Source organism: Lonchura striata, chromosome 25 (assembly GCF_046129695.1).
Source record: "Lonchura striata isolate bLonStr1 chromosome 25, bLonStr1.mat, whole genome shotgun sequence".
NCBI classification, from domain to species: domain Eukaryota; kingdom Metazoa; phylum Chordata; class Aves; order Passeriformes; family Estrildidae; genus Lonchura; species Lonchura striata.
Window position 1 is genome coordinate 7,148,121 of NC_134627.1, and position 25,526 is coordinate 7,173,646.

The following is a 25,526-nucleotide window of genomic DNA, read 5'->3' on the forward strand; positions in this document are numbered from 1 at the left end:
AATTGGAGCCTGGCTCTTGGTAATTTGGAACCTGGGCACTGCAGGTTCTCTCTCCAGACACACATTCACCCTTCCCACCGTGGTCTTAGAAAGTTGTTTTTAATCCTGGACAGAGGCTGAATCTTGTTGTTGTTCAGTGGTGGATGTGGCAGTGTTCATGGCTGGACTTGATCTTTTCCAGCCTTAACAATTTCTTGGATATTTGAACACGATTATTCTGCTCCTAAGGATTTTGCTGTCAGTGGGAAGAGTTGCAGCCCATCTACCTCTCCCATTTCTGGTGGTTTTTGTCTTCCTTAAGTAGATTTCACAAGAGATTATCATGCAGATTATTAGGCAGTGTCTAATAAAATAATTGAGAAAACGACCTATTTCCATCAGTTCATTTATTCTGAAGTGTTAGACCTGATGGTTCAAACACCAAATCTGCTTCCTGCCCTAGAAACAGACCTGGGAAGGCTCCTTGGATCTCTTAATTTTTTCCTTTTCCTGCTGAAGCAATGATTTGCGTGGAGAATTTGTGACTATTCAAACCTAGGAGTTCTCCTCTCTGAATACATGAAAGAGAAAGTAGGTTCTGCTCCTGCCAGCCTAAACCAAACTCCTAATAATTGGATTTAAAAAATCAACTTTCGGTTTCTCAGCAGCATTTGGAAGTTAAAGCCACATTTCACTCCTGGCTAAGAGGTTAAATTTTCTTTTGGAGGAAGGTTTAGCTCTGGGTCTGTATTTATAGTGGTCCTCACCAAATCAAGCACTTAATTTCATGGTGATAAATGGAGTAAATAGAGGAAGTAAAGGTCAGAAAGTGGGTGCTGGCTGATCCCCTGAGCTGCCTCACAGGAAATTCTGAATTACTGCTACCAATTTGTACAAATTGAGCAAGTTCTAGTGTGTTCATTTCATGATGTGTTTTCTCTCCTGGTGTATGAGCATTGTCAATTTAACCTGGTTTATTTTGTGCTAATTTTCACACTTAAACCTCAACCAGAGCCGTTATCCTGCAGTAACTTTTTTTTGTTTGTTTGTTTGTTGAACTGGCTGTTGAATCTGACTTTTGTGTTGTATTAACTTCTCGGAGTTTAGTCCGAAAGAGATTCTTCCTCCAAAACCTGTGAAGAAGGACAGAGAGCAGAGACCACGACACTTACTCACGGACCTCCCGCTCCCCCCAGAGCTCCCTGGGGGGGACCCCTCTCCTCCCGACTCCCCAGAACCAAAGGCAGCCACACCACCTCAGCAACCCTTCAAAAAGAGACCAAAGTAAGGCCAAATTCTTATTTTTTTATTTAAATCTATGACTCTTTTAAGTCCCCTGAATGATTTGAGAGCTTTTTATTGAGGGAAGTGAGATGGGAGAAAAAACAAGTTCCTATTTCTGTATTATTCACTGTAGTGAATGTTTCCTGTAGGTTGTTTCACATTTGGACCCTCAGATAAAGGCAGCTTGCCCCATTTATTTGAGAGTTAATGGCAGAAATGCCTGGAGTGTGTCATGTCCAATTTTCAACCACATCTACCCCAAAAGCTCTTTTTGATTTAGCCAGAAGAAACCTCTGGATGAGCATCTCTGTATAAAGCTCTCGTTGTTTTCAAAAGTTTCTTGTTCCAAATTGGAAATTTGGATTCCTCATGCGTTTAATGGTTGAAGTGTTGGCCATGGAGCTGCAGTGGCTGTCCCAGGATCCCTGGAAGTGCCCAAGGCCAGGCTGGATGGGGCTTGGAGCACCCTGGGACAGTGGAAGGTGTCCCTGCCTTTCATATTTCAGCATATTTCATGTCCCTTCCAACCCAAACCATTCTGAGATTCCACATTCACTGCCTAGATAACTTCCCCTGATAAAAAACATAAGCAGTTATTAAGGGATTAAAATCTCCTGATGTTTTATACAGTGTTTTAAATTAAAAAATCAAACATCCAGCATCCTGCAAAATATCCCAGACATTCATTTTTTGCCCTGCTGTAGTGTCATAATCCAGGAGAACACTTCTGTATTGGGTGTGGTTGGGATTATCCAGCAAAAAAAAACACAGTAAAGTGAACAATCCAATTCTTGGTGTGTATTCTGGTTTAGGGTAATTTTGGTAGAAATACAAACCAACCCAGGAAAATTCCAATTCTTGGAGTGTGTTCTGATTTGGGGTAATTTTGGTAGAATTACAAACATCAAATAGCCAGCCCAGGAAAATTCCAGTTCTTGGAGTGTGTTCTGATTTAGGGTAAATTGGGTAGAAATACAAGCATCAAATAGCCAATCCAGGAAAATTCCAATTCTTGGAGTATGTTTGGATTTTAAGTAATTTTGGTAGAAATACAAGCATCAAATAGCCAACCCAGGAAAATTCCAATCCAGGAAAATTCAAATTCTTGGAGTGTGTTCCAGTTTGGAGTAATTTTGGTAGAAATACAAAGGGTAATTTTGGTAGAAATACAAGCGTCAAATAGCCAACCCAGGAAAATTCCAATTCTTGGAGTGTGTTCTGACTTAGGATAATTTTGGTAGAATTACAAACATCAAACAGCCAAACCAGGAAAATTCCAATTCTTGGAGTGTGTTCTGACTTAGGATAATTTTGGTAGAATTAGGAACATCAAACAGCCAACCCAGGAAAATCCAACCCAGGAAAATTCCAATTCTTGGAGTGTGTTCTGACTTAGGATAATTTTGGTAGAATTAGGAACATCAAACAGCCAACCCAGGAAAATCCAATCCAGGAAAATTCCAATTCTTGGAGTGTGTTCTGATTTAGGATAATTTTGGTAGAATTAGGAACATCAAACAGCCAACCCAGGAAAATTCAAATTCTTGGAGCGTGTTCTGACTTAGGATAATTTTGGTAGAATTAGGAGCACCAAACAGCCAGCCCAGGAGGGAGCGCAAAGCCAGCGTGCCTGAGCTTTGCTGCTGTGTTTTGTGCATTTTGCCAGTGGATGAGGTGGGTTTTTTGGGGGGTGGCAGTGAGCTGGAGCCCTCGGGTGTCTCACAGAGCTTTCCCCCCCGTGCAGAATCTGCTGTCCTCGCTACGGGGAGAGGAGGCAGACGGAGAGCGACTGGGGCAAGCGCTGCGTGGACAAGTTCGACATCATCGGGATAATCGGAGAAGGGACCTACGGGCAGGTGTACAAAGCCAAGGACAAGGACACAGGTGAGCAGGGCTGCAGGTCAGAGCCACGAGTGGGACAAGAACTTCCATTGGGTGTTTTCCAAAAGAGGAAGAAGAGCAGCAGCTCTGGAATCTTGAGTTCTCGCTTTGCTGGCGAGATTCTGTGCCCTGGGGTGTTGCTCAGAAGATTGCGGTGGTCACGGGTGCCACTTGAAGCCCCGTGTTTAAATTGGCAATTTTAAATTGGCAATAAAATTGCTGATTTTATTGCAGCACAGCTTGGGAGATTCCAGGGTAAAATGCTGTTCCTGCTTTGTGGTGAAGCAGTGTTGGATTAAACCCTTCTCTGACCCGGAGATGGGGCAACTGAGAAGTGCTTTAAAAGCTTTTATTCTATTTTCAGTCTCATGAGACTGGTGAGATAATACAGATGTTATAACTCATGCCATCACAATCAGAAGCCAACTATTTCTTAAATACAATATACTTTAAGCATTTCTTAACAGCTTTTGCCACACCATGTTGTAAATGTCTTAAAGCCAGTCATCTAAAATTACTCGATGTGGGTCCTACTAGAGTGCATCTTTCTTAGTCCTGTTTCTCCAAAGTATCTTTTAGAATATCTTTAGAGTATCTTTTTTTATCTTTATCCTTACGTGTTACATGTTTGCAGTTTTCCCCATGCCTATTACCTATATTAAATGGGGATTTTCTATCTTTTATATGGTACATTACGTGTTACATGTTTATATTTTTCCCCAATGCCTATTACCTATATTAAATGGTGATTTTCTACTCTAAACCAATCTGTGAGTGCCAACATCACCAAGAACATGGAGGTGAGGAAGAAGAAAGAGGGAGGACAGGACAGGCCCAAATCCCAAATCCATCTTAAAACCTCTGATCCCCATCTACAAAACCAAAACTCCCCTGTACAGCACTCAAAAATTCTTCCCTTTACTTTATGACTACTTCCACTCTAATATCTGAACTTTTGTGGCTCCTTGTTCTTCCTGCAAGGTTGGTAAATTATTCTATGGTTTAAACTCAAAATCCCAGCTGTTTGCAGCTGCCTGCCAGGGTCTCAAATGCTTCTGACCTGGAACATCTGAAAATGTCTGAGGGACATTTTGTGTTCCGACAATGTCACATTATGTGTTAAATGTTTACAGTTTTTTCCCAATACCTATTACCTATATTAAATGGTGCTTTTCTACTCTAAACCAATCTGTGAGTGCCAATATCACCAAGAACAGGGAGGTGAGGAAGAAGAAAGTGGGAGGACAGGGCAGGCCCAAATCCCAAATCCATCTTAAAACATCTGGCACACATGTACAAAACAAAACCCCTCTGTACAGGTGTTAAACCCCCCTGTACAGCACTCAAAAATTCTTCCTTCTACTTTGTGACTACTTCTACTCTAATATTTAAACTTTTGTGACTTGTTCCTGCAAGGCTGATAAATCGTTCTATGGTTTAAACCCAAAATCCCAGCTGTTTGCAGCTGCCTGCCAGGGTCTCAAATGCTTCTGACTGACCTGGGCCCGGAATATCCAAAAATGTCTGAGGGAAATTTTGAGTTCTGAGAGGTGGGCAGGCTGTGAGCCCTCTGTGCCCTGCAGGTGAGCTGGTGGCTCTGAAGAAGGTGCGCCTGGACAACGAGAAGGAAGGATTCCCCATCACGGCCATCCGCGAGATCAAAATCCTGCGGCAGCTCATCCACCGCAGCGTGGTCAACATGAAGGAGATCGTCACAGACAAACAAGATGCACTGGATTTCAAGAAGGACAAAGGTACAGCTGGCTGCAGGGGTGGTTTCCAACCAGCACAGATTTCATTCAGCCTGTTTGGTAGTGGAAAATGTGGCTCTGGGGTCGGTTTGTTTCTTTGTGTTCCTCCTACGCGTCCAGCGAGGTTGGATCTGGCTCTGGCCTCGCCTCGAAGGACAGGTTCCAGTTGGAGTGAGTTGATCAAAGGATGATTGCATTCCTGCAGGGTCACAGGAGAGCAGTCTTTAAAAAAAACCAAATCTTTAACACTGATTAGCGGCAACAAACTTAATAATAGTGTGAAAAGTTCTTTGTCCTCAGTCACTGTGGAAAAAAAGAGTTTTAGCATCCCACTGGCTCTTGTTTGGAACCTTCTCTTCCAGGAGAGAGAAGGGAACACAAGTTCAAACCATGCATGGCAGTAGTCCTTCAGCAAACTCTCTTGTAAGAAAGTAACCAAAATTAAATGTGACCAGAACTTCAGAGGAATTTATTTTGAGTGTTATTTAATTTCAAATCTCGGCTTGGTGGGGCTACTTTGTTGTTTTGGGGCTTTTTTACTCCTTGAAGGAAAAGGACACCCAGTAAGTCCAGAACAGCAAAGGACTGTTAAAAAAAAAAAAACAACAACAACTTCAGCAAAATCATGCACAATAAAGACTCAACAATTTAATCTCCTTTCATTCCTCCTCTTTTTTGTGTCTCTCCTTCTGTTTTCAACCATTTCTCTGTTTATTATCCCAGGTGCCTTTTACCTTGTGTTTGAGTACATGGACCATGACCTAATGGGGCTGCTAGAATCTGGCTTGGTACATTTCTCAGAGGACCATATCAAGTCTTTCATGAAACAGTTAATGGAGGGCCTGGATTACTGTCACAAAAAGAATTTCCTTCATCGAGACATCAAGTGCTCCAACATCTTACTGAACAACAGGTAACCTGGGAGTGGATCCACTTAGGGATTTCTCCAAGCATTTTTTCCCTCCAGGTTTAGCTGTGAGCACTCAGTGCTGTCCTCACCTTGGGTGTTGTGACAAGAATTTTGTCCAAATTACGACCAAATGTCTCAATATCCACCTAAAAAAAAAATTATCTGGGCTATTGGCCTGTTGGGAAGGGTTTGTGATACAGATGACACTGAATTATTGGTGGGTTTTGGGTTTTTTTTCTAACACTGTATTTTTCTGAAGCATTCAGTCAGAAGTGGAGAATTAATCCTGGCATATCCAGCAGTAATTCCTGCACACGTGGCTTTGTGAGGCTTTTCTGCTGCACTGGGGTTGGTTTCCTCACCCTTTAACTGAGGTTTAAGTAGGAGCTGGGTTCTGATGGGTCCCTGACAGCTCAATACAGCCCACAATTCTGTGATTTAAGTGTGATTTAAACCAGGGGCTGGTTTTTTGTCTTTCAGTGGGCAGATCAAACTTGCGGATTTTGGGCTCGCCCGACTCTACAGCTCGGAGGAGAGGTGAGGAAGGGAAAAGGGTTTACCTGGGTGGGATGAGCTTCTTTCTTCTCAGTATCCACATAATCCTTCACTTGGAAGTCCTGACATTATTTTCAGTGAGATCATCCAGCTCCAGCTGTTGGACAAATACACTCCTGGCTGATGTTAATAACTTTTCACTAGCAGAGCAGCTCAGAAGGGTCAGAACTTCTCTGCTTGCCTTTGACCTGCCCTGGAGCAGGTTTTGCTGCAAGATCAGTCACCATTCAGTGGTGGCAGCTTGCTGAGGGTCAGGAATTTTCAGTCTGAGGTACTTACAACAAGTCCTGATTCCTGTAAAATCCATGGTACCTCCTCAGCTGTTTTTAACTCAGAAATGCAGACACTTTAAACCCCCCTTGCTGCCACCAACAGGTGTTACTGCAACTGGGAAGTAAAAAAGAGAAGTTTTCAGGGTTTTGTGGCTCTTGGGATGAGTTTTTATGTTTTTTTTTTTCTACTTTGCAGCCGTCCCTACACCAACAAAGTCATCACGTTGTGGTACCGACCCCCAGAACTGCTGCTCGGGGAGGAGCGTTACACCCCTGCCATCGACGTGTGGAGCTGTGGGTGAGTCCTGCTGCCCTTCCCTGCCTCTGCAAGCAGCTCCTGAGCACTCCCATGGCAGCTGCTCCTTGGTTTGTGCCAATGCCCACAGCTGGAATTCCCACAGCTGGAATTCCCACAGCTGTGTTAGGATAAGACAGGAATACCTCACAGTGCTGTGCTCTGAGGGACAGGGGTGTGTCCCCACTTAGTAAAAACTCCTAGAATGAGGTTTTCCTTGGGTTTGAAAATGAGAAAGGGTAAGGAACAGAATTTTCACTATTTAAACTGCAAACCAACCTGATACTGATGTACCCTTGAGATCAAGAGGGGTGACAGAGCTGTGGAGGGGTGACACATTTGCCCTGTGCTGCTCCCTCCTTCAGTGTGTTCTTTAGAGAATTTTTTTCTAAACTCTTTAAGTTGCTGTTTGCCACTAGTTTTTTTTTTTTTTCCAGCTAAAACATTTTAAAGTAGATATTTCAGGTTTCAGGAAGTTTCAGTAGTACAGGAAGCCTGGGGAACAGGAGGCTGGGCAGTTCAGCCACAAAGGTGGAACATTTTTCCGAGTGATTCAGAAGCAGAGACTGGAGGATCCAGCAGTAGAACTGAGGCTGGATTCCCCACAGTGTGCACTTCCCACTGGGGTGTCCCCAGCTAAACTTCTGCAGGGTTTATGACACAAAGAGAGGTTGGGAAAACCAGTAATTAATCATAATTATGGGGTTATTCCCATTCCAACCAGGTGCCTGCATCCTCCCAGCTACTCCTGGCATTGATTCCTGGTGGCTGAAGGAGAGATGTTGAGGGCTGCAGGAGTCAGAGGTGCCCCTTCCCACCTCTTTTTTCCCTCCAAACTGTACAAAAGTGCACAAACCCAGCTCCTCTGCCTGCCCTGACAGCCACAGGGCAGCTGGGGAAGTCGAAAATCCAAACAAAAGCTGATCCTGGAGGAAACGAGAGCTCTGTGCTCTTTTCACACTGACACATCCTCCTTTCCCCGCGAAGAATTAACGTGTCAGGGGCTTCCTGCCCCCAAGCAGCCACTTGCAGGAGGTGATTCCCAGGAGCCCAGGGCTGGGGACTCCTACACACAGGTCACTTTGTCACTACAAGCCCTGATGCAAATCACCCTCCCCAGGCAAAGCCTCTCCCCGGCACAAACGCTGCCGTGTTCAGACGCTCGTCCCCAGGGTTTGGCTGTCGTGACCTCTTGCTTTTCCTCCTTCCAGCTGTATCCTCGGGGAACTGTTTACAAAGAAGCCTATTTTTCAAGCCAATCTGGAGCTGGCTCAGCTTGAATTAATCAGGTAAAGCTTTGCACACGCATGTCTGTGAGGGGAGGTGCTGCAGGAGCTGCTCTTGCACACAAGGCAGCGAGTTAGAAGAGCTCTTGGTCTCTAAGCTGCCTGGAGAACAGAGCCAGGAATGCCTGGGAATGAAAATGGGAATAATCAGGTGTCCCCACACCTACATCAGGTGTGTGGTTGCTGATTTATGTACCCTCAGTAAAGCTTGCTGTTTGCTGAGTCCAAAAATCAACAATCTCAATTAATTCTCACTCTGAGTTTTAATCCTGGAGTGATTTAGGGTGGAAGGGACCTTAAATCCCATCCAGTGCCACCCCTGCCAGGGCAGGGACACCTTCCCCTATCCCAGGGTGCTCCAAAACCCTGTCCAGCCTGGCCTTGGACACCTCCAGGGCTATCAAGTTCACAGCTTCTCTGGGCAACCTCTGCCAGAGCATCACCACCTAATTGTAAAAATACTAAAATTTAGTGAGTTTGGAAAGTTTAAAGTAAGAAACATTAAGATTTTAAACTTCGTAGTAAGAAAAATAAAATGTCATCGTTTTGAATGATTTATAAACTCAAGCTCAACGTTTTCCTTCTCATGATAAAGTTCTGGAATGGTCCAGGGAGGTGGTGGAGTCACCACCCTGGAGGTGTTTAACAAGGCTGAAGGTGCCAGGGTCTGGTTGAGGAGTTGGGGCTGGCTTGGACTTGATGACCTTGAAGGTCTCTTCCAACCTGTGAATTCTGTGAATTTGGGGGAATTTTGGGAATTCCTAAAGACCAGGAGGTGGTGGAGTCACCATCCCTGGAGGTGTTTAACCAAGGCTGGGGGTGGCACTGGGTGCCAGGGCTTGGTTGAGCTGGGTGAGCTTAAATATCTCTTCCAGCCCAGTTATTCTGTAAATTCTGTGAATTTGGGGGAATTTTGGGAATTCCTAAAGACCAGGAGGTGGTGGAGTCACCATCCCTGGAGGTGTTTGACCAAGGCTGGGGGTGGCACTGGGTGCCAAGGCTTGGTTCAGGTGTTGGGGCTGGCTTGGACTCGATGATCCTGAAGGTCTCTTCCCACCCAGTGATTCTGTGAATTTGGGGGAATTTTGGGAATTCACAGGGACCAGGAGGTGGTGGAGTCAGCACCCCTGGAGGTGTTTAACCAAGGCTGGGGGTGGCACTGGGTGCCAGGGCTTGGTTCAGGTGTTGGGGCTAGCTTGGACTCGATGATCCTGAAGGTCTCTTCCAGCCGAGTGATTCTTTGAATTCTGTGAATTTGGGGTATTTTGAGAATTCCCATGGACCAGGAGGTGTTGGAGTCACCATCCCTGGAGGTGTTTAACCAAGGCTGGGGGTGGCACTGGGTGCCAGGGTCTGGTTGAGGAGTTGGGGCTGGCTTGGACTCGATGATTCTGAAGGTCTCTTCCAACCCAGTGGTTGAATTCTGTGAATTTTGTGAACTTGGGGGAATTTTGATAATTCCCAGGGACTGGGGAGGTGGTGGAGTCACCACCCCTGGAGGTGTTTAACCAAGGCTGGAGGTGGCACTGGGTGCCAGGGTTGAGTTGAGGTTTTGGGGCTGGCTTGGACCTGATCACCCTGAAGGTCTGTTCCAAGCTGTGGATTCTGTGAGTGCTGTGACATCCTGTGACTTCCACCTGGCTGACTGTGCCTCCCTGCCCCCAGCCGGCTCTGTGGGAGCCCCTGCCCAGCCGTGTGGCCAGATGTCATCAAGCTGCCCTACTTCAACACCATGAAGCCCAAGAAGCAATACCGGCGGCGTCTGCGCGAGGAGTTCTCCTTGTGAGTCGTGCTGGGCTCCCTGTGCCCTCTCCCAACGCCCCATCCACCTCCAGAGGGGTTCCCTGGGGCTGGGGAGTGCACTGGGAGCTCTCCTGAAGCGTGGCATCTTCAGGGGGATGTTCTCTGCCTCCCTGAGGGATGATCTCGTGGGAGTTGTGGCAGAGGTGCTTCTCATAAATGGCAAAATACAGAGTGGAAATGTCATGGAATGTCCTCAGCTGGGAGGGATCCACAAGGATCATCCAGTGCAGCTCCAGGCCCTGCACAGACACCCCAAAAATCCCACCCTGTCCCTGAGAGAGATATCCAAACCCTCCTGGAGCTCTGGGCCCTACAGGGATCATCCAGTGCAGCTCCTGGTCCTGCACAGACACCCCAAAAATCCCTGAGAGCGATACCCAAACCCTCCTGGAGCTCTTGGGGCTGTGCCCATTCCCTGGGGAGCTGTTCCAGTGCCTGAGCACCCTGTGGGAGGGGATAAAAATTCCCAAAATCCAGGAATCATCAATCCCACTCCAGGTCCTGCACAGGCATCCCAAAAATTCCACCTTGTCCCTGACACCAATGTCCAAACATTCCTGGGGCTCAGGGACCTACAGGAATCATCAATACAACTCCAGGTCCTGCACAGGCACCCCAAATATTCCAACCTGTCCCCCTGAGAGCGATATCCAAACATTCCTGGGGCTCTGGGCTCTAAAGGAATCATCAACCTAACTCCTGCCCCTGCACAGACACCCCAAAAATCCCACCCTGTCCCTGAGAGAGATATCCAGACATTCCTGGGATTCTGGGCTGTACAGGGATCATCAATCCAACTCCTGGCCCTGCACAGACACCCCAAAAATCCCTGAGAGAGATATCCAAACCCTCCTGGAACTCTCGGGGCTGTGCCCATTCCCTGGGGAGCTGTTCCAGTGCCTGAGCACCCTGCGGGAGGGGATAAAAATTCCCAAAATCCAGGAGTCATCAATCCAACTCCTGGCCCTGCACAGGCACCCCAAAAATCCCTGAGAGCATTGCCCAAACCCTCCTGGAGCTCTTGGGGCTTTGCCCATTCCCTGAGGAGCTGTTCCAGTGCCTGAGCACCCTGTGGGAGGGGATAAAAATTCCCAAAATCCAGCCCGAACCTCCCAGGCACAGCTCCAGCCACCCCCAGAGCCGACTCCTGCCCTGCTGGTGCCTTTGAGCATCACCAGCAATGAGCTCTGGCTGTGTGGATTCCCCTTAAGCCCGAGGTGTCCTCCTCCCCCTGAGCTTTCCCACACATTTTCCATGAACTTATCCACGTTTCCCACTCTCCCCACAGCATTCCCTCCTCTGCCCTGGACCTGCTGGACCACATGCTGACGCTGGACCCTGGCAAGCGCTGCACAGCAGAGCAGGCCCTGCACAGTGACTTCCTGAAGGACGTTGACCTCAGCAAAATGGCACCTCCAGAGTAAGTCCCAGCTGCCACCCCACCTCCGTGAGCTTTGGGAAGGAGATGTGGTGATCTTTTCAGTCAAAATTATGATTTCTGGGTACTTCTGTCCACTCTGCCCTCGTGGTCGAGCAAATGGCTTTTCCTGTGCTGTTGGTTTTCTGCCTGATGACAGGCTGGGTTTATCAAGCCCAGTTTAATGTTTGTAAGATGCTCTAAAGCTCTGCTGGAAGATGTGCAGGAGTAGATGTAGCACAGCCCTGTCCCTGCCATGGAGAGCTGCTCAGGCCTAATTAAGGCTGTGTGTTAATTGACTGCCAGAGCTGAGCAGCGTCACTCAATTTTTTTCCCACTCCAATCAAACAGATGATAAAACTATGTCTGGTTTGTGTGAAAATGCAGCCACAGCTCTGGAAATCCCTGTTTCCTTCAGTGTTTCTCAAGGAAGGGCCTTTCCTGACACTCCCAGAGCTTTGTGTGCCCTGTGAGATCCCAGCACGTTCAGGGACCAGATCCCAGGGCAAAGTAAATGATTTTTACACTGCTTTTGCTGGCTTTGGACCTGCCCCTTCCTGTGCTGCAGTCAGGGATTGTGGAATCCCAGGATGGTTTGGTTGGAAGGGACCTTAAAACTCATCCAGTACCACCCCTGCCATGGGCAGGGACATCTTTCACTACCCCAGGCTGGTCCAACCTGGCTTGGCCACTTCTCAGCTTCTCTGAGAAATCCATTCGAGTTTTTTAGGGAGGAATTTCTTCCCAATATCCCTTCCTGAGTCCATTTCTCCACCTGTAAAAGTGGATTAACATTACAGAATTGCATCCTACAGTGGTTTGGGTGGGAAGGGACCTAAATTCCATCCAGTGCCATGGGCAGGAGCATCTCCCACCATCCCAGAGTGGCTCCAAACCCCATCCAAGCTGGCTTGGACACTTCCCAGCTTCTCTGGGAAATCCATTCCAGCCTTTTAGGGAGGTATTTCTTCCCAATATCCCTTCCTGAGTCCATTTCTCCACCTTTACAAGATTACAGAGTTGCATCCTACAGTGGTTTGGGTGGGAAGGGACCTAAATCCCATCCAGTGCCATGGGCAGGAGCATCTCCCACCATCCCAGAGTGGCTCCAGACTGGCTTTGGACACTTCCCAGCTTCTCTGGGAAATCCATTCCAGCCTTTTAGGGAGGAATTTCTTCCCAATATCCCTTCCTGAGTCCATTTCTCCACCTGTAAAAGTGGATTAACATTACAAAGTTGCATCTACAGTGGTTTGGGTGGGAAGGGACCTTAAATCCCATCCAGTGCCATGGGCAGGAGCATCTCCCACCATCCACGAGTGGCTCCAAACCCCATCCAAACTGGCTTTGGCCACTTCCAGGGATTCAGGGGCAGCCACAGCTTCTCTGGGCAACACCCGTGGGTTTTGGTGATTGCCATGGTTTCCAAGTTTCTCACTCTCTTGCAGCCTCCCCCACTGGCAGGATTGCCACGAGCTGTGGAGCAAGAAGCGCCGGCGGCAGCGGCAGAGCGGGGTGGCCGTGGAGGAACCTCCGCTATCAAAAGTTTCTCGGAAAGAAACTACCTCTGTTACAAGCACAGACACTGTGAAAAACAACAGCAGTCCTGTGCCCCCCCAGCCTGCCCAGCTCAAAGCAGAGCCTGGTGCTGCAGATGCAGTAGGTCAGTGCCCACCTGGGTCTGGAAAAAGCTCTCGGTGTGTTCCCTCTGTGGGTGTGGGAGGTTTGGGTCTGTTTTTAAACCAGTTTGGTTTTTTTCACCTCTAATTCTGCAGAAAGGGCATTCCAGGCTCTTCCTGTCCTCGTTTCTTTTATTTTTTTTTTTTTTTTTTTTCCCCTCCTCTCTCTGCTGTGAAAACGCAGAAGGTTCTGTCTGGTCTTCAGAAGTCACTGATGAGCTGACTGTGAATTTGTTCTGAGCTGTGTTATTAGTTCTGAAAGAGGCTGAATGATGAAAGGAGTCCTTGAGTCACTTCAGCCAGTGGAGAAACAAATCATAGGGATCATAGGCTGGAAGGTGGAGCCGCATCCGGGGTGTGCAAATGAGCTGAAGTTTGATCTTGTTGATAAATCGTATGAAGATTAGGTGTGGGAAGTGTCAGGCTGGTGGACAAAAATGAACATTATTGCACTTTGCTGCAGAGGAGGTCATCCAGAGTGGCAGGACCTGCACTGGGTGCAGTGACCAACCCCCAGAAAATGTGCCTAGAAAATAGTTGGAGGGGAGGAATGTGAATTGACACAGAGCTGCCCTGATTGTTCTGTAGAAGCCTTACAAAAACCCAGATATGGGCTAAGGCTTCCTTTGTGTCCAATGCTGTGCTGACAAGTAACGAGGAAGACAGTTCTTGCTCCAGGGAATGCACAATCCATGTGTTCAGTGAAACATGGCAGATGGACAAAAGGTGGTGCTTGGATTAACAAACAGCTGGGAAAAGAATGTCCCATTCTCCATTGCGTTACCAGCAAGGGAAGCTCCATTTTAAGCTGCTGAAACCAAACCCTTGCCACCCTTATTCCCAAAAAGTTCCAGCGTCACTGTCACCGGGAAGGGCCGCCCTTGTCACTTGTCGTCGGGCTGTGAAGGGAGGGGATGCCACTCCCAGGATGTATTTTAGGATAACCTGGATCCTTGCAGGTCAGGACAGAGTCCTGTGATCCCAGGGCAGCTCCCAGGAAGGAATTGCCTTCTGCCTGACCTAATTCCTCGTGCTGTGTCAGGGAACACGCCCTTCCTCCATCCCAAAGAGCAGCTCAGCTCCATCCTGGGAAACCTTCCCGCTGCAGGAGGGAGGATTTGGATCTGTGGGGTCCTCAGGAGAGCCAAGCTGTGATTTCCCTGCTGGGGGCTCAGAGCTCCCATTGCCATCCTCATCCATTGCCCCCTCACCCATAGCCTGGTATCCTTGGGATGCCCCCACTTCCCAAACCCGGGAATGTGCACTTTGTCTTGGCTGAGCTGAGTGTGAGCCGTGGTTCTGGGGAGGTGTGGGGGCAGTGCAGCAGCAGCAGCTCTGTGGGTGCAGTGTGTGTGCAGTGCCACGGGGTGCTGCTGCCGTGCCGCATCCCGAAATCCTCCTCACGGAGCATCCCTGCCTTCCCCCAGCCCGGGGACACGGACACAGGGGTGGCCAAGGGCTGTGGCGTGTGGGGAAGGGGTGTTCAGTGCTGTGGGATGTGGGAAAAGGGGTGTTCAGTGCTGTGAGATGTGGATTTTGGCTGTGGGATGTGGAGAAGGAGAGTTCCTGGCTATGGGATGTAGAAAAGGGACATTGAGTGCTGCAGGATGTGAAGACAGTGCTGTGGGATATGGAAAAGGGGTGCTGAGTGCAGTGGGACATGGAAAAGGGGTGCTCAGTGCTGTGGGACGTGGAGAAAAGGTGTTCCTTGCTGTGGGACATGGAAAAGGGGTGCTCAGTGCTGTGGGACATGCAGAAAGGGTGTTGAGTGCTGTGGGATGTGGAAAAGGGGTGCTCAGTGCAGTGGGATGTGGATTTTGGCTGTGGGATGTGGATCAGGACTCTGGGATGTGGGGAAGGTCTGTTCCTGGAGCTGTGGGATATGGATCAGAACTCCGGGATATGGGGATGTGGGGAAGGTCTGCTCCTGGCTGTGGGATGTGGAGGACAGCTCTGGGATGTTGGGAAGGGCTGTTCCTGGAGCTCTGGGATGCAGGGATGTGGATCAGGGCTGTTCCTGGCTGTGGGATATGGATCAGAACTCTGGGATGTGGGGAAGGGCTGTTCCTGGAGCTCTGGGATGTGGAGGACAGCTCTGGGATGTGGGGAAGGGCTGTTCCTGGAGCTCTGGGATGCGGGGATATGGGGAAGATCTGTTCCTGGCTGTGGGATATGGATCAGGACTCTGGGATATGGGGATGTAGGGAAGGACTCTTCCTGGAGCTCTGGGATGTTGGGAAGGGCTGTTCCTGGAGCTCTGGGATGTAGGGAAGGACTCTTCCTGGAGCTCTGGGATGTGGAGGACAGCTCTGGGATGTTGGGAAGGGCTGTTCCTGGAGCTCTGGGATGTGGAGGACAGCTCTGGGATGTGGGGAAGGGCTGTTCCTGGAGCTCTGGGATGTGGGGAAGGGCTGTTCCTGGAGCTCTGGGATGTGGGGAAGGGCTGTTCCTGGAGCTCTGGGATGTGGAGAACAGCTCTGGGATGTGGGGAAGGGCTGTTCCTGGAGCTCTGGGATGTGGGGAAGGGCTGTTCCTGGAGCTCTGGGATGTGGGGAAGGGCTGTTCCTGGAGCTCTGGGATGTGGAGAACAGCTCTGGGATGTGGGGAAGGGCTGTTCCTGGAGCTCTGGGATGTGGGGAAGGGCTGTTCCTGGAGCTCTGGGATGTGGAGAACAGCTCTGGGATGTGGGGAAGGGCTGTTCCTGGAGCTCTGGGATGTGGGGAAGGGCTGTTCCTGGAGCTCTGGGATGTGGGGAAAGGCTGTTCCTGGAGCTCTGGGATGTGGGGAAGGGCTGTTCCTGGAGCTCTGGGATGTGGAGGACAGCTCTGGGATGTGGGGAAGGGCTGTTCCTGGAGCTCTGGGATGTGGAGGACAGCTCTGGGATGTGGGGAAGGGCTGTTCCTGGAGCTCTGGGATGTGGAGGACAGCTCTGGGATGTGGGGAAGGGCTGTTCCTGGAGCTCTGGGATGTGGAGGACAGCTCTAGGATGTGGGGAAGGGCTGTTCCTGGAGCTCTGGGATGTGGGGAAGGGCTGTTCCTGGAGCTCTGGGATGCAGGGATATGGAGAAGTTCTCTCCATTACCCCGTGCAACGCCACGATCCCAGCCCACCCTGACCTCCCCGCCGGCGCTGCCGCCGTGTCCCGCAGGCCTGGGCGACATCACGCAGCAGCTGAACCAGAGCGAGCTGGCCGTGCTGCTGAACCTGCTGCAGAGCCAGACCGACCTGAGCGTGCCGCAGATGGCCCAGCTGCTCAACGTGCACTCCAACCCCGAGATGCAGCAGCAGCTGGAGGCTCTCAACCAGTCCATCACGGCCCTGACCGAGGCCACGGCGCAGCACCACGAGCCCGCGGCGGAGGAAGCCGTAGAGGAGCCGCCTGCGGAGGTGCCCGAGGAGCAGCAGACTCCAGAGGCAGCCAGCGCTCAGGGAGACATGCAGAACGTGCTGGCCGTTCTGCTGAGCCAGCTGATGAAGAGCCAGGAGCCTGGGATAACCCTGGAGGAGAGCAACGGGGAGAAGAGCAGCGAGCAGAGGGGCCCCAGGAAAAGCCCGGCGACGACGACGAGGCAGCCCGAGGAGAGCACAGGTAAAGGAAATAAAAACCGTTTTTGTGTGTGAGCAGGGAGCCAGGAGTGATTCCTTGGAGGGATGGGAGGAGGGAAGGGGGTAGGATGTGGTTGGACATCAGGAGGAAACACCCTGATCATCCCCTCCCTGCGGTAAGTGCTGACTGCTCAGGAGGTTGAACAGCTGCAAACAGCCCAAAACGGGCAAATACCACCCTAAAAATCCATGAGGGCTCCACTGCAAAGATGAATTGGGTTTGCCCAAAAATGCAAGGGAAATTTAGAGGGTCAGTTCTTCCACAAACCGCCCCCCCCAGCAATCAGTTTGCACATCCAGGGAGTTTTTTTGCACAGGATGCTGCTGCACCTCTGCATTTTTCCCCCAGCTTTTTTTCACCATCCCCTCCCCGCCCTCTTAAATAAGTAAATAAACCTGCAGAGATTATTTGAAAGAGCTGAAACAGTGGTGAGCGCTGAAGGGAGGGATAGTGGCAGCTGTGTAGGTAAAACCTGAGCATCCACAAGTGCCTGGTCCTACCTGGAGCTGATTTTTGAGCCTTGAAACTCATCAGCTCCTAAAGCTGAACCAAACCGCTGCTTCTTATAGTTTAAAACACCCTGCTTGTGTCACTGAGCTCTCGGATTTCCTTTCCAAAGGTGAGTGTAAATGTCTCCATGTCTTTTTTTTTTTGTTTTGTTTTGTTTTGTTTTGTTTGTTTCTTTTGATTTTTTCGAATTTATTAGCAACAGCCTGTGACGACCTCACCAAATTGTAGAAGCGCCTCCTGAGTTTGTCTCAGACTCTCCGGGGAGCCTGTTTTGGCCCGATCCCACCTCCTGCAATGTAGCTGAACGTGCTGTGTTCTCGTGCCTTCAACACCCGCCCACCACGAGCCAGTTGTGATCGTGCTTTTTATTTTTTTTGTTTCTTTTTTTTTTTTTTTTCTCCTCCTTTTTTTTTCTTTTTTCTTTTTTTTTTTTTTTGTTGTTGTTGCCCTAGTCCTGGAAGATAACTAGGTTACTGTAGAGCAGATGGAACTCGATGCCGTTGTTCTCTGTTGATAATTCTTTGGAATGATTTGCTGTCCCCCAAATCAGCTTGGCTTTACAAATTTTACCTGAAGATTGGTTTATTTTATTTTTTTTTTCGTTGTTGTTTTATTTTTCCGGATTTCAATACAATCTAGTTTTCAAAGCGGACTGATGGATAACGGGTGGAGGGGTGGTCCTGGAAGACTACTGGTTTTCACAATAAAGTTTGACCTTTTTAATAACCAGTTTTGCCGGTGATTTGAGGATCTGATTCCAACGAAAGGTGTCCGTGGGCTCTGCCGTCGCCAGAAATCCCTCCCCCCGTGGGCGAGGGAGAGGAGGCAGCTCAGGTGAAGGCAGGGCTGGTTTTGGGATGTCACTGTCACCTGCAGCGGTGGCACTGCTCCCTGTGCCACCTCCCAGCCAAGCCCTTTGTGCTTCCTCAGCCTCGCAGGCTGGGGGTGACAGAGCTTTGTTCTTCCAGGAGGGAACAAACCCCGGGAGGAACTCGGGGATGAAGGGGCAGGGGGGGAGGAAGCAGAAGGATTTTCTCGTGCTCAGGACAGTCTGCAAGTTTTCGGGGGGCGAGCTTGGTTTGGGTTCTTGTCGGGCAGCAGGGCTGGGGTGGGTGGAAGGGGTGCAGGTCCTGCTGCCCTCGGGGCACTCGGAGCTGGCAGCCGTGGGCTGGGCTGGGGTTGGTTGGCCAAACTTCTCCCGGCTCCACATCTGCCTCCTGCTCGGAATGAGCCTTTGCTCCCAGAACGGGAATTCCCAGGACAGCTGTTGCCGGCGAGTTGGGCGCGCAAGCGTTAATGAACGTTGTTAATGAACGTTGTTAATGAACGTTGTTAATGAACGTTGATCTCCCCCAGCCAGCGGTCAAACTCTTCCCTCCGCCTCATCCCAGAGCATCCCAGAGCGGGCGGCCTCGGCGGGGATATTGGTTTGGTTTGCTTAGAAAAATGTCTTTGTGTCTGTTTGAAACGCTCTTTAAAAGAAGTCACCCTTCCACAGCGTGTCCTCCCGGCCTTGTCCCACCAGAGAAGAGACCCCCCGAGCCCCCCGGACCGCCTCCTGCCGCTGCCGTGGCCGAAGGGGATCTCTCCGGAGCAGCCCAGGAGCTGAACCCGGCCGTGACGGCTGCGCTGCTCCAGCTCCTCTCCCAGCCCGACCCGGAGCCGCCGGCCCCGGACTACGCCAGGACTTTCAGCGCCGACGGCTCCGAGGAGCTCAACGCGGGCCAGACTCTTCTAGAACCTTCTGCCCAAGCCGTGGGGAAAAGCAGGACCTTCTTGGGCTCCGTGAGCCACCTCGGGGAGAGCAGCGGCTACCCGGGCTCGCTGCAGTTCCCGGGGGACCAGGACCTGCGCTTCGCCCGAGCCCCCGCCGGCGGCCACGCGCCGCGGCCCTTCGGCAAAGCCGAGGGGAGCGACGGCAGCGAGCCCAAAATGCAGAATTACGGCGAGCTGGGGCCGGGAACGCCCGGCTCCGGCGGGGCAGGAACGGGTCCCAGCTGGGCTGCCCCAACCCAGGCGCCGGCTTCCTACGGGAAGACGTTCCGAGGGCCTGGCCGAGTGCCTCCGCGGGGTGGCCGGGGCCGGGGGGTTCCCTACTGAGATTCCTGGGATCCCCCCCCACCCCTTGCCTCTCCTCCTTTAGCCACAGGACTTGATTTTTTTTTTTATATATATATAATTTTAATTTTTTTTTTTAAATTTTTTTTTGTTGTTTTGGCCAGAGCAAGGTCTTGTCCGCATTTCAGCTGCTGCAGAGTTCCCTGGGCATCCCTCCCTGGCTCGGGAGCTGCCAGAGGGTCCCCGCTGGCCTCCCCTGCTTGGTTAGTGACAAAAATAATCCCGACCCCGCAGCAAACCGAGCCAGGAGAGGAGGGGATTGATGGAAAAGCAGGAATGGAAGGAAGAAGCAATTTTAAAAATGCTGTTTTCCCCAAGCTGGGCACTGGAGTTTGCTGATGGGTCAGGGAGGCCTGGGGGGAGGCTGCTTCCCAAAGCGGTTTTATTTTTGTTGTTTTGTTTGTTTGCCCCATTTCCTTAAAAAAAAACCAAACGAAAGAACAAATGAAAAGGGGAATTTATCGATGCAGAGGCACCTGGATGGGTTATCCCAGCGGTGGGGACCTGGGATGTGACACTGGTTGTGTTCAGTTTATTTGATGTTGCTTTCTTTCCACAAAGCATTTTATTTCCCTCTGCTCCAGGGCCGGTCCTGTCCCCTGTGGCAGCAGCCTTAGTACATTGATTTTTGGGAAGGGTCTCTGGGCGTTGGATCCCTCCTGCTGTAACTTGCCAGTGGGAATAGTCTTTTTTTTATTATTATTTTGGTTTTATTTTTGTACTTTAAATTTTTTTTAAGAGCCGAGGAGAACGCCTCCCTGAAAACCAGGGATTTCTGTTGTTTGGAACTTTCAGAACCCTTCAAGAATTAAAAAAAAAAAAAGGAAATTAAATGAAAATCCCAACATCTGGTGGGGTTTGCCACCAGATGGGAGTGATTTGTCCCCGGAATCCTGGGCCAGTGCTGCCCACCCTGCCGGGGTCGGTGGCATCTCAGCCCTCTGAGCTTTTCCAGGTGTTCCTGTGTCATTTCCATGAGCATATTTCTATTTTTGTTCTCGTCAAGGAAGTATTTACAATGGGTTTTCTCCTCCCACAGACCCTTGCGCTGTTCATTTCAATGAGACTTAAAAAGAGATGAATAAAACAAAGGTACCTATTTATCAGCTTTTTTTTTTTTTTCCTCCCCAGTAGGCCTTTCCTATGGAAAACATTTAATTTTAATTTTAGAGCCGACAGTTCTCGAGTGTTAAAGGGGAAGGGAATTTTGGGGTGGGCCGAGAGACCTTCTTGCTACTAACAGGATTTAATTTCTTTTTTATACAGAGAGATAAATTTAAATAAATGCACCTGAATAGGTGATGCTTCTCCACCTGGGGAGATCCTGCCTTACCCACCTTTGCCGTGGGAGGAAGGAAGGGAGAGAAATTAAATATATAGATATATTTTTTATTTTTATTTGCTGGCGATACGCAGGGACCGGCATCTCCCAGCACTGAGGAGTGATGCTGTTTGCAGAATTCCCACTGGAAATTTGTAGGGTTTGGGATAATTTTTTTTTGTTGTTGTTGGTTTGATGATTTTTTTTGTTGTTTTTAACTTAGTTTATACCTGATGTGCAGAGAGAAAAAAAAAAGAGAATTTCTGTGAGAGACAGAGTGCACTGAACCCAGCGAGGGGCTTTAGGGGGGGTTCATTTCTCTATTTTCTCCTGGCACCAGCATGGAGCTGCTGCTGCTCCTTTCCATCTTTTTTTGGAAGGAAAAGTCTCATTCCTTTGGGAAATCCTCTTAGGAAACCGATGCCTGTTGATTGTCTCTCCAAAGGGGCACATTCCCAGGAAATGTGCTGGGAATGAGCTGGGAATGGTCCTGCACCTCCTCATGGCCTGGCTTTGGGGCCCCAGTTTGGGGTGGCTAGGGGTCGAGAAATCCCAGTTTAGGGGTCAAAAAATCCCAGTTCAGGGGTCAAAAAATCCCAGTTTAGGGGTCAATAAATCCCAGTTTAGGGGTCAATAAATCCCAGTTCAGGGGTCGCAGTCCCAGTTCAGGGGTCAATAAATCCCAGTTCAGGGGTCAATAAATCCCAGTTCAGGGGTCAATAAATCTCGGTTTAGGGGTCGACAGTCCCAGTTTAGGGGTCAGCAGTCCCTGTTTGGGGTCAATAGTCCCATTTTTGGGGTGGACAGTGCCAGTTCAGGGGTCAGCAAATCCCAGTTCAGGGGTCGGCAAATCCCAGTTCAGGGGTCGGCAAATCCCAGTTCAGGGGTCGCAGTCCCAGTTCAGGGGTCAATAAATCCCAGTTCAGGGGTCCATAAATCCCAGTTCAGGGGTCAGCAAATCCCAGTTCAGGGGTCAGTAAATCCCAGTTCAGGAGTCAATAAATCCCAGTTCAGGGGTCGCAGTCCCAGTTCAGGGGTCCATAAATCCCAGTTCAGGGGTCAGTAAATCCCAGTTCAGGGCTTGCAGTCCCAGTTCAGGGGTCCATAAATCCCAGTTCAGGGGTCAGTAAATCTCAGTTTAGGAGTCCATAAATCCCAGTTCAGGGGTCAGTAAATCCCAGTTCGGGGCTCGCAGTCCCAGTTCAGGGGTCAGTAAATCCCAGTTCAGGGCTCGCAGTCCCAGTTCAGGTGTCAGTCCCAGTTCGGGGGTCACAGTCCCAGTTCAGGGGTCAGTAAATCCCAGTTCAGGGGTCAGTAAATCCCAGTTCAGGGGTCAGTAAATCCCAGTTTAGGAGTCCATAAATCCCAGTTCAGGGGTCAGTAAATCCCAGTTCAGGTGTCAGTCCCAGTTCAGGGGTCAGTAAATCCCAGTTCAGGGGTCAGTAAATCCCAGTTCAGGGGTCAGTAAATCCCAGTTCAGGGCTCGCAGTCCCAGTTCAGGGGTTGCAGTCCCAGTTCAGGGCTCGCAGTCCCAGTTCAGGGCAGCCTTTCCCCGCCGGCTCTCCCCATGTCTCCGGCCCCGCTGGACGTGCCAGGCTCTGTTCCCTGCCCTGGCAGCTGCCAGCTGTGCCCTGGGCTCCTGTGCCAGCTGATCCTGCGACATTCCCTGCTCCTCTTCCCACTCCCAGCAGCTTTTCCTAACTGGTCCCAGCACGAGCCACAGGACCCTGCGGGCTCTGGGGAGAAAGAACCGGGTCCTGGGGGGGCTGTGGGGCCACTCCTGCCTTCCATCCCCTCTTTTTCTTTTGTTCCCTCCCCTCATCTTTTTAATTTTTTCTTAATTTTCCCTTTTTTTCCCCCATGCTCTGCACAAGGAAGACAAAAGGATTCGCGGTGTTGGGTGGGATTCGTGCGTTGGGAAGGATTTCAGCTGGTGCCAAGGGCTGAGGGCAGCTCCCCCCTCCTTCCCCCCATCCTGGCTCTGGGTTCAATCCCAAATTTTCCCACTGTAGCAATTCCCAGCAGAGAAGCCTCTGGTCAGACTTTCACTGTACCTCTCCCGAGTTTCCTTTGGAGACCGAACGCGCCTTTTTTTCGGTTGTACCTTTGTCTCTGTACAGATATTTTGTAATATATATTAAAATTTTTTTCTTTTCAGTTTATAAAAATGGAGAAGTGGAGATCGGAAAATTAAATATTTCCTGTTACTGTAGCTTGGCTTGCCTTTTGCTCCGTTGCTTCCCGTAGCCTTTGGAATCGCACGCACGGTAACTTGTGTTTTCCTTGGAAAGCCTTTTATTCCCTCCTGGTGAGAGGGGTGGGATTTGGCATTGCCAGCCTCTGCAAAGCCCCCAAATTCCACTCTCTAATTAAGCTCCAAGCCATCATTAGCAGGGTTTCCCCCTGCTCAAAGGGGTGTTGGTGGGAGATGCCCGAGCTGGAGCCAGGGGATGGTTTGGATAAAATGAGAATGGGAGAGGGGATGGTGCTGCAGGAATGGCAAAGGGGGAAGGATTGGGGTGGAGATTTGGCCCCAAAACCTCTGGGTGCTGGAGGGGACCCCCGGGTGCCCAGAGGGGATGGATCCTGCTGCAGGAATGGCAAAGGGGGAAGGACTGGGGTGTAGATTTGGCCCCAAAACCTCTCCCAGCTCCTGGCAGAGCTCTGGGTGCTGGAGGGGACCCCGGGGTGCCCGGAGGGGATGGATGGTGCTGCAAACTCAGCCAGGAGGGAGGGCAGGGAGCTGTCCCTGTGCCACCCCTCCCTCCATCCCCTTCCTCCGCCGCACCCCCTCCGTGCTGCGACCCCTGAAAGACTCGGGAAGGTTTGTCCCAGCCCTCGCGTGCCCGCCAGGAATTTGGGATGGTGGGAACCGCCTGGAAATCGCCTCCTTCGTGCTGGGTTGAGGCTGGGACGGACCCTCCCCGAGCTGAGGAGGAGCTGTGGCTCCCCCAGACCGTGTCCGTGCCTCGATCCCCGCCGAGCCCGGGGACCTCTCGACCCCTAAACCGGCACTGCCAGCCCCGGTTTTGTGGCTCTCCTTTCGCCTGGTTCGGATCCCTGCTCTGACACGTTTTAAAATAAAATCCCCGCGCAGATGGCGGGGAGGCGGCGGGCGCTTCCCGGTGCCTGGCCAAGCCGGGAGCGAGCCCCCGTTGCCCACCCGGCCTCCCCTGATTTATGGAGGGGGCAGCTGGGCCCCGTGCACTCGGCTGGATCCCTAATCCGACCCTCCTGGTCCCTGCCCGCGGCTCCGCCGGGCTCCGGGGGCCTCACCCAAGGGATGCGATGCCATCCCGAGCTTCCTTCCCCCCCGTGCCACCTTCCCGTTTCTCCAGACAAAACCCCCGCGCGGCCCCGGCTCCTGCGGCATCCCCATGCTAAGGTGACCAGGCCGTTTGAGCCCATTTCATTTCTTTTGGCATTGAACTTCCTCGGCAGCAGCTGCCGTGCCAAATGGCCGGGGGCTGCCCGGAGCCGGCGCTGTAAATCTCCGGCTCTTCCCCGCTTGGATTATTCTCTCCTTGGAGCCGCGACATTCCCGCCCGCTCCATCCCGACATTCCCGCTTCCAAGGGGTTCCAAATGTGGGATGTGGCGCAGCTCTCCTTCCTCCTCACCCCCGCGATGCCCTCCCGGCGCTGGGGTTGCGGCGGTGGCACCGATCAGCTCCGCTGGCATCGGGCTCCGCAGCGTCCCGGTGCTCCGGGGATGGGGATGGAATGCTGAGGAAGAGGAGGAGGAGGAGGAGGAGGAGGAGGAGGAAGAGGACGGGGCCTTCCCATGGAGCAGATCGCCGCGGGACCCCCGCATCCCACGGGATCCTGTCGGCAGCTCCACCTGGAGCAGGTCTCGCACTTCCCCGGGGCGGATGCACACGCGTGTGACAGGGTGCGCGCACACCTGGCGTGGCACACGCGTGTTCACGCGTGTCCGGGGGGGGGGGTGACAGTCACCAGGTGTCGCTCTCGGCACGGCCACCACCTCCCACCGCGTCCCCGTCCTCCTCCTCCTCCTCCTCCTCCTCCTCTCCGGCTATATTTGTCCTTCCAGCTGCTCCGGCTGTCGGCATTAAAGGTTTTTCATCCAATTTAGACGTTTCCTTCCAAAAATCCGTTCACACCTTTCCCTGGCATTTGGAAAGGGGAAAGAAGAAAAGGACCGAGAAGGATAAAACCACCCAAAAAAAAACCCACAGGGGGTGTTGGAGGCCGCGGATGGGGGGACGGACAAGGCGTTGGGGTTGAGTTTTGGGGGGAAGGATGGGGGTGCGAGCCCCCCCGGAATTACCCACCCCATGGCACCCTGCATTTTCCATCTCTTGGGACCCAGGCGCCACGTTTTGAGGGCACGGGTGGGTTTTGGGCGGCGGGGTTTGGTGGGCATGGATGGGGCGGGGAGGGGGTGGTGGTGGCACGGTCCCTGTGCCATGGGGCCACCTGGCCCCGTCCCCTCGTCCCCTCGTCCCCTCGCACTGGCAGCTTGATTAAACCGGCAGCACGGGCGGTGGCACAGCTGGTGCCTCCTGCCAGCACCCGGAGCGGGAAGCACCCGCCATTAGCAGCTCCAATTAACGGGAACGTGGAGCCACCGCGGCCCTCCCCAACCCCCGGTGCCCCCCGGTGCCACCTCCCGGGGACGCTGCAGCCGGGCTGGCATCGCCCGCTCCGCGTCCCGGTCCCCGCGCCGAGCTGGTGGCAGTGCCACCGCTGCCGTGCCGCTCTGCCCAGCCGGGGCTGAGCACCCTCGGGTTTTTGGGGACGTTCCCCTCGTGTCCCCGCTGCCACGCCGGGCTGTGGCAGTGGGACGGGCGGGGTGATGCCACCCTGCCACCCCAGCGGGTTCCTGGGTGGGGACAA

At 51.5% G+C, this 25,526-nt stretch overlaps 1 protein-coding gene across 2 annotated transcripts in view; it reads left to right on the forward strand.

Moving 5' to 3' along the window:
- CDK12 (cyclin dependent kinase 12) overlaps positions 1-20,094 on the forward strand; it is a 32,495-nt gene extending 12,401 nt beyond the window's left edge. Inside the window, exons 3-14 of one of the 2 annotated variants that reach the window (XM_021532925.3) lie at positions 1,087-1,263; positions 3,008-3,147; positions 4,728-4,898; positions 5,619-5,808; positions 6,286-6,342; positions 6,829-6,930; positions 8,139-8,216; positions 9,879-9,995; positions 11,305-11,436; positions 12,882-13,096; positions 16,261-16,701; positions 18,728-20,094. In XM_021532925.3, coding sequence (XP_021388600.1) covers positions 1,087-1,263; positions 3,008-3,147; positions 4,728-4,898; positions 5,619-5,808; positions 6,286-6,342; positions 6,829-6,930; positions 8,139-8,216; positions 9,879-9,995; positions 11,305-11,436; positions 12,882-13,096; positions 16,261-16,701; positions 18,728-19,329 — 2,422 coding nt within the window. In that variant the 3' untranslated portion in view covers positions 19,330-20,094. Of the gene's footprint in view, positions 1-1,086; positions 1,264-3,007; positions 3,148-4,727; positions 4,899-5,618; positions 5,809-6,285; positions 6,343-6,828; positions 6,931-8,138; positions 8,217-9,878; positions 9,996-11,304; positions 11,437-12,881; positions 13,097-16,260; positions 16,702-17,425; positions 17,593-18,727 lie in introns of those variants that run through there. The other variant, XM_021532926.2, reaches the window with a different exon arrangement.
- Positions 20,095-25,526: the final 5,432 nt, after the last annotated feature.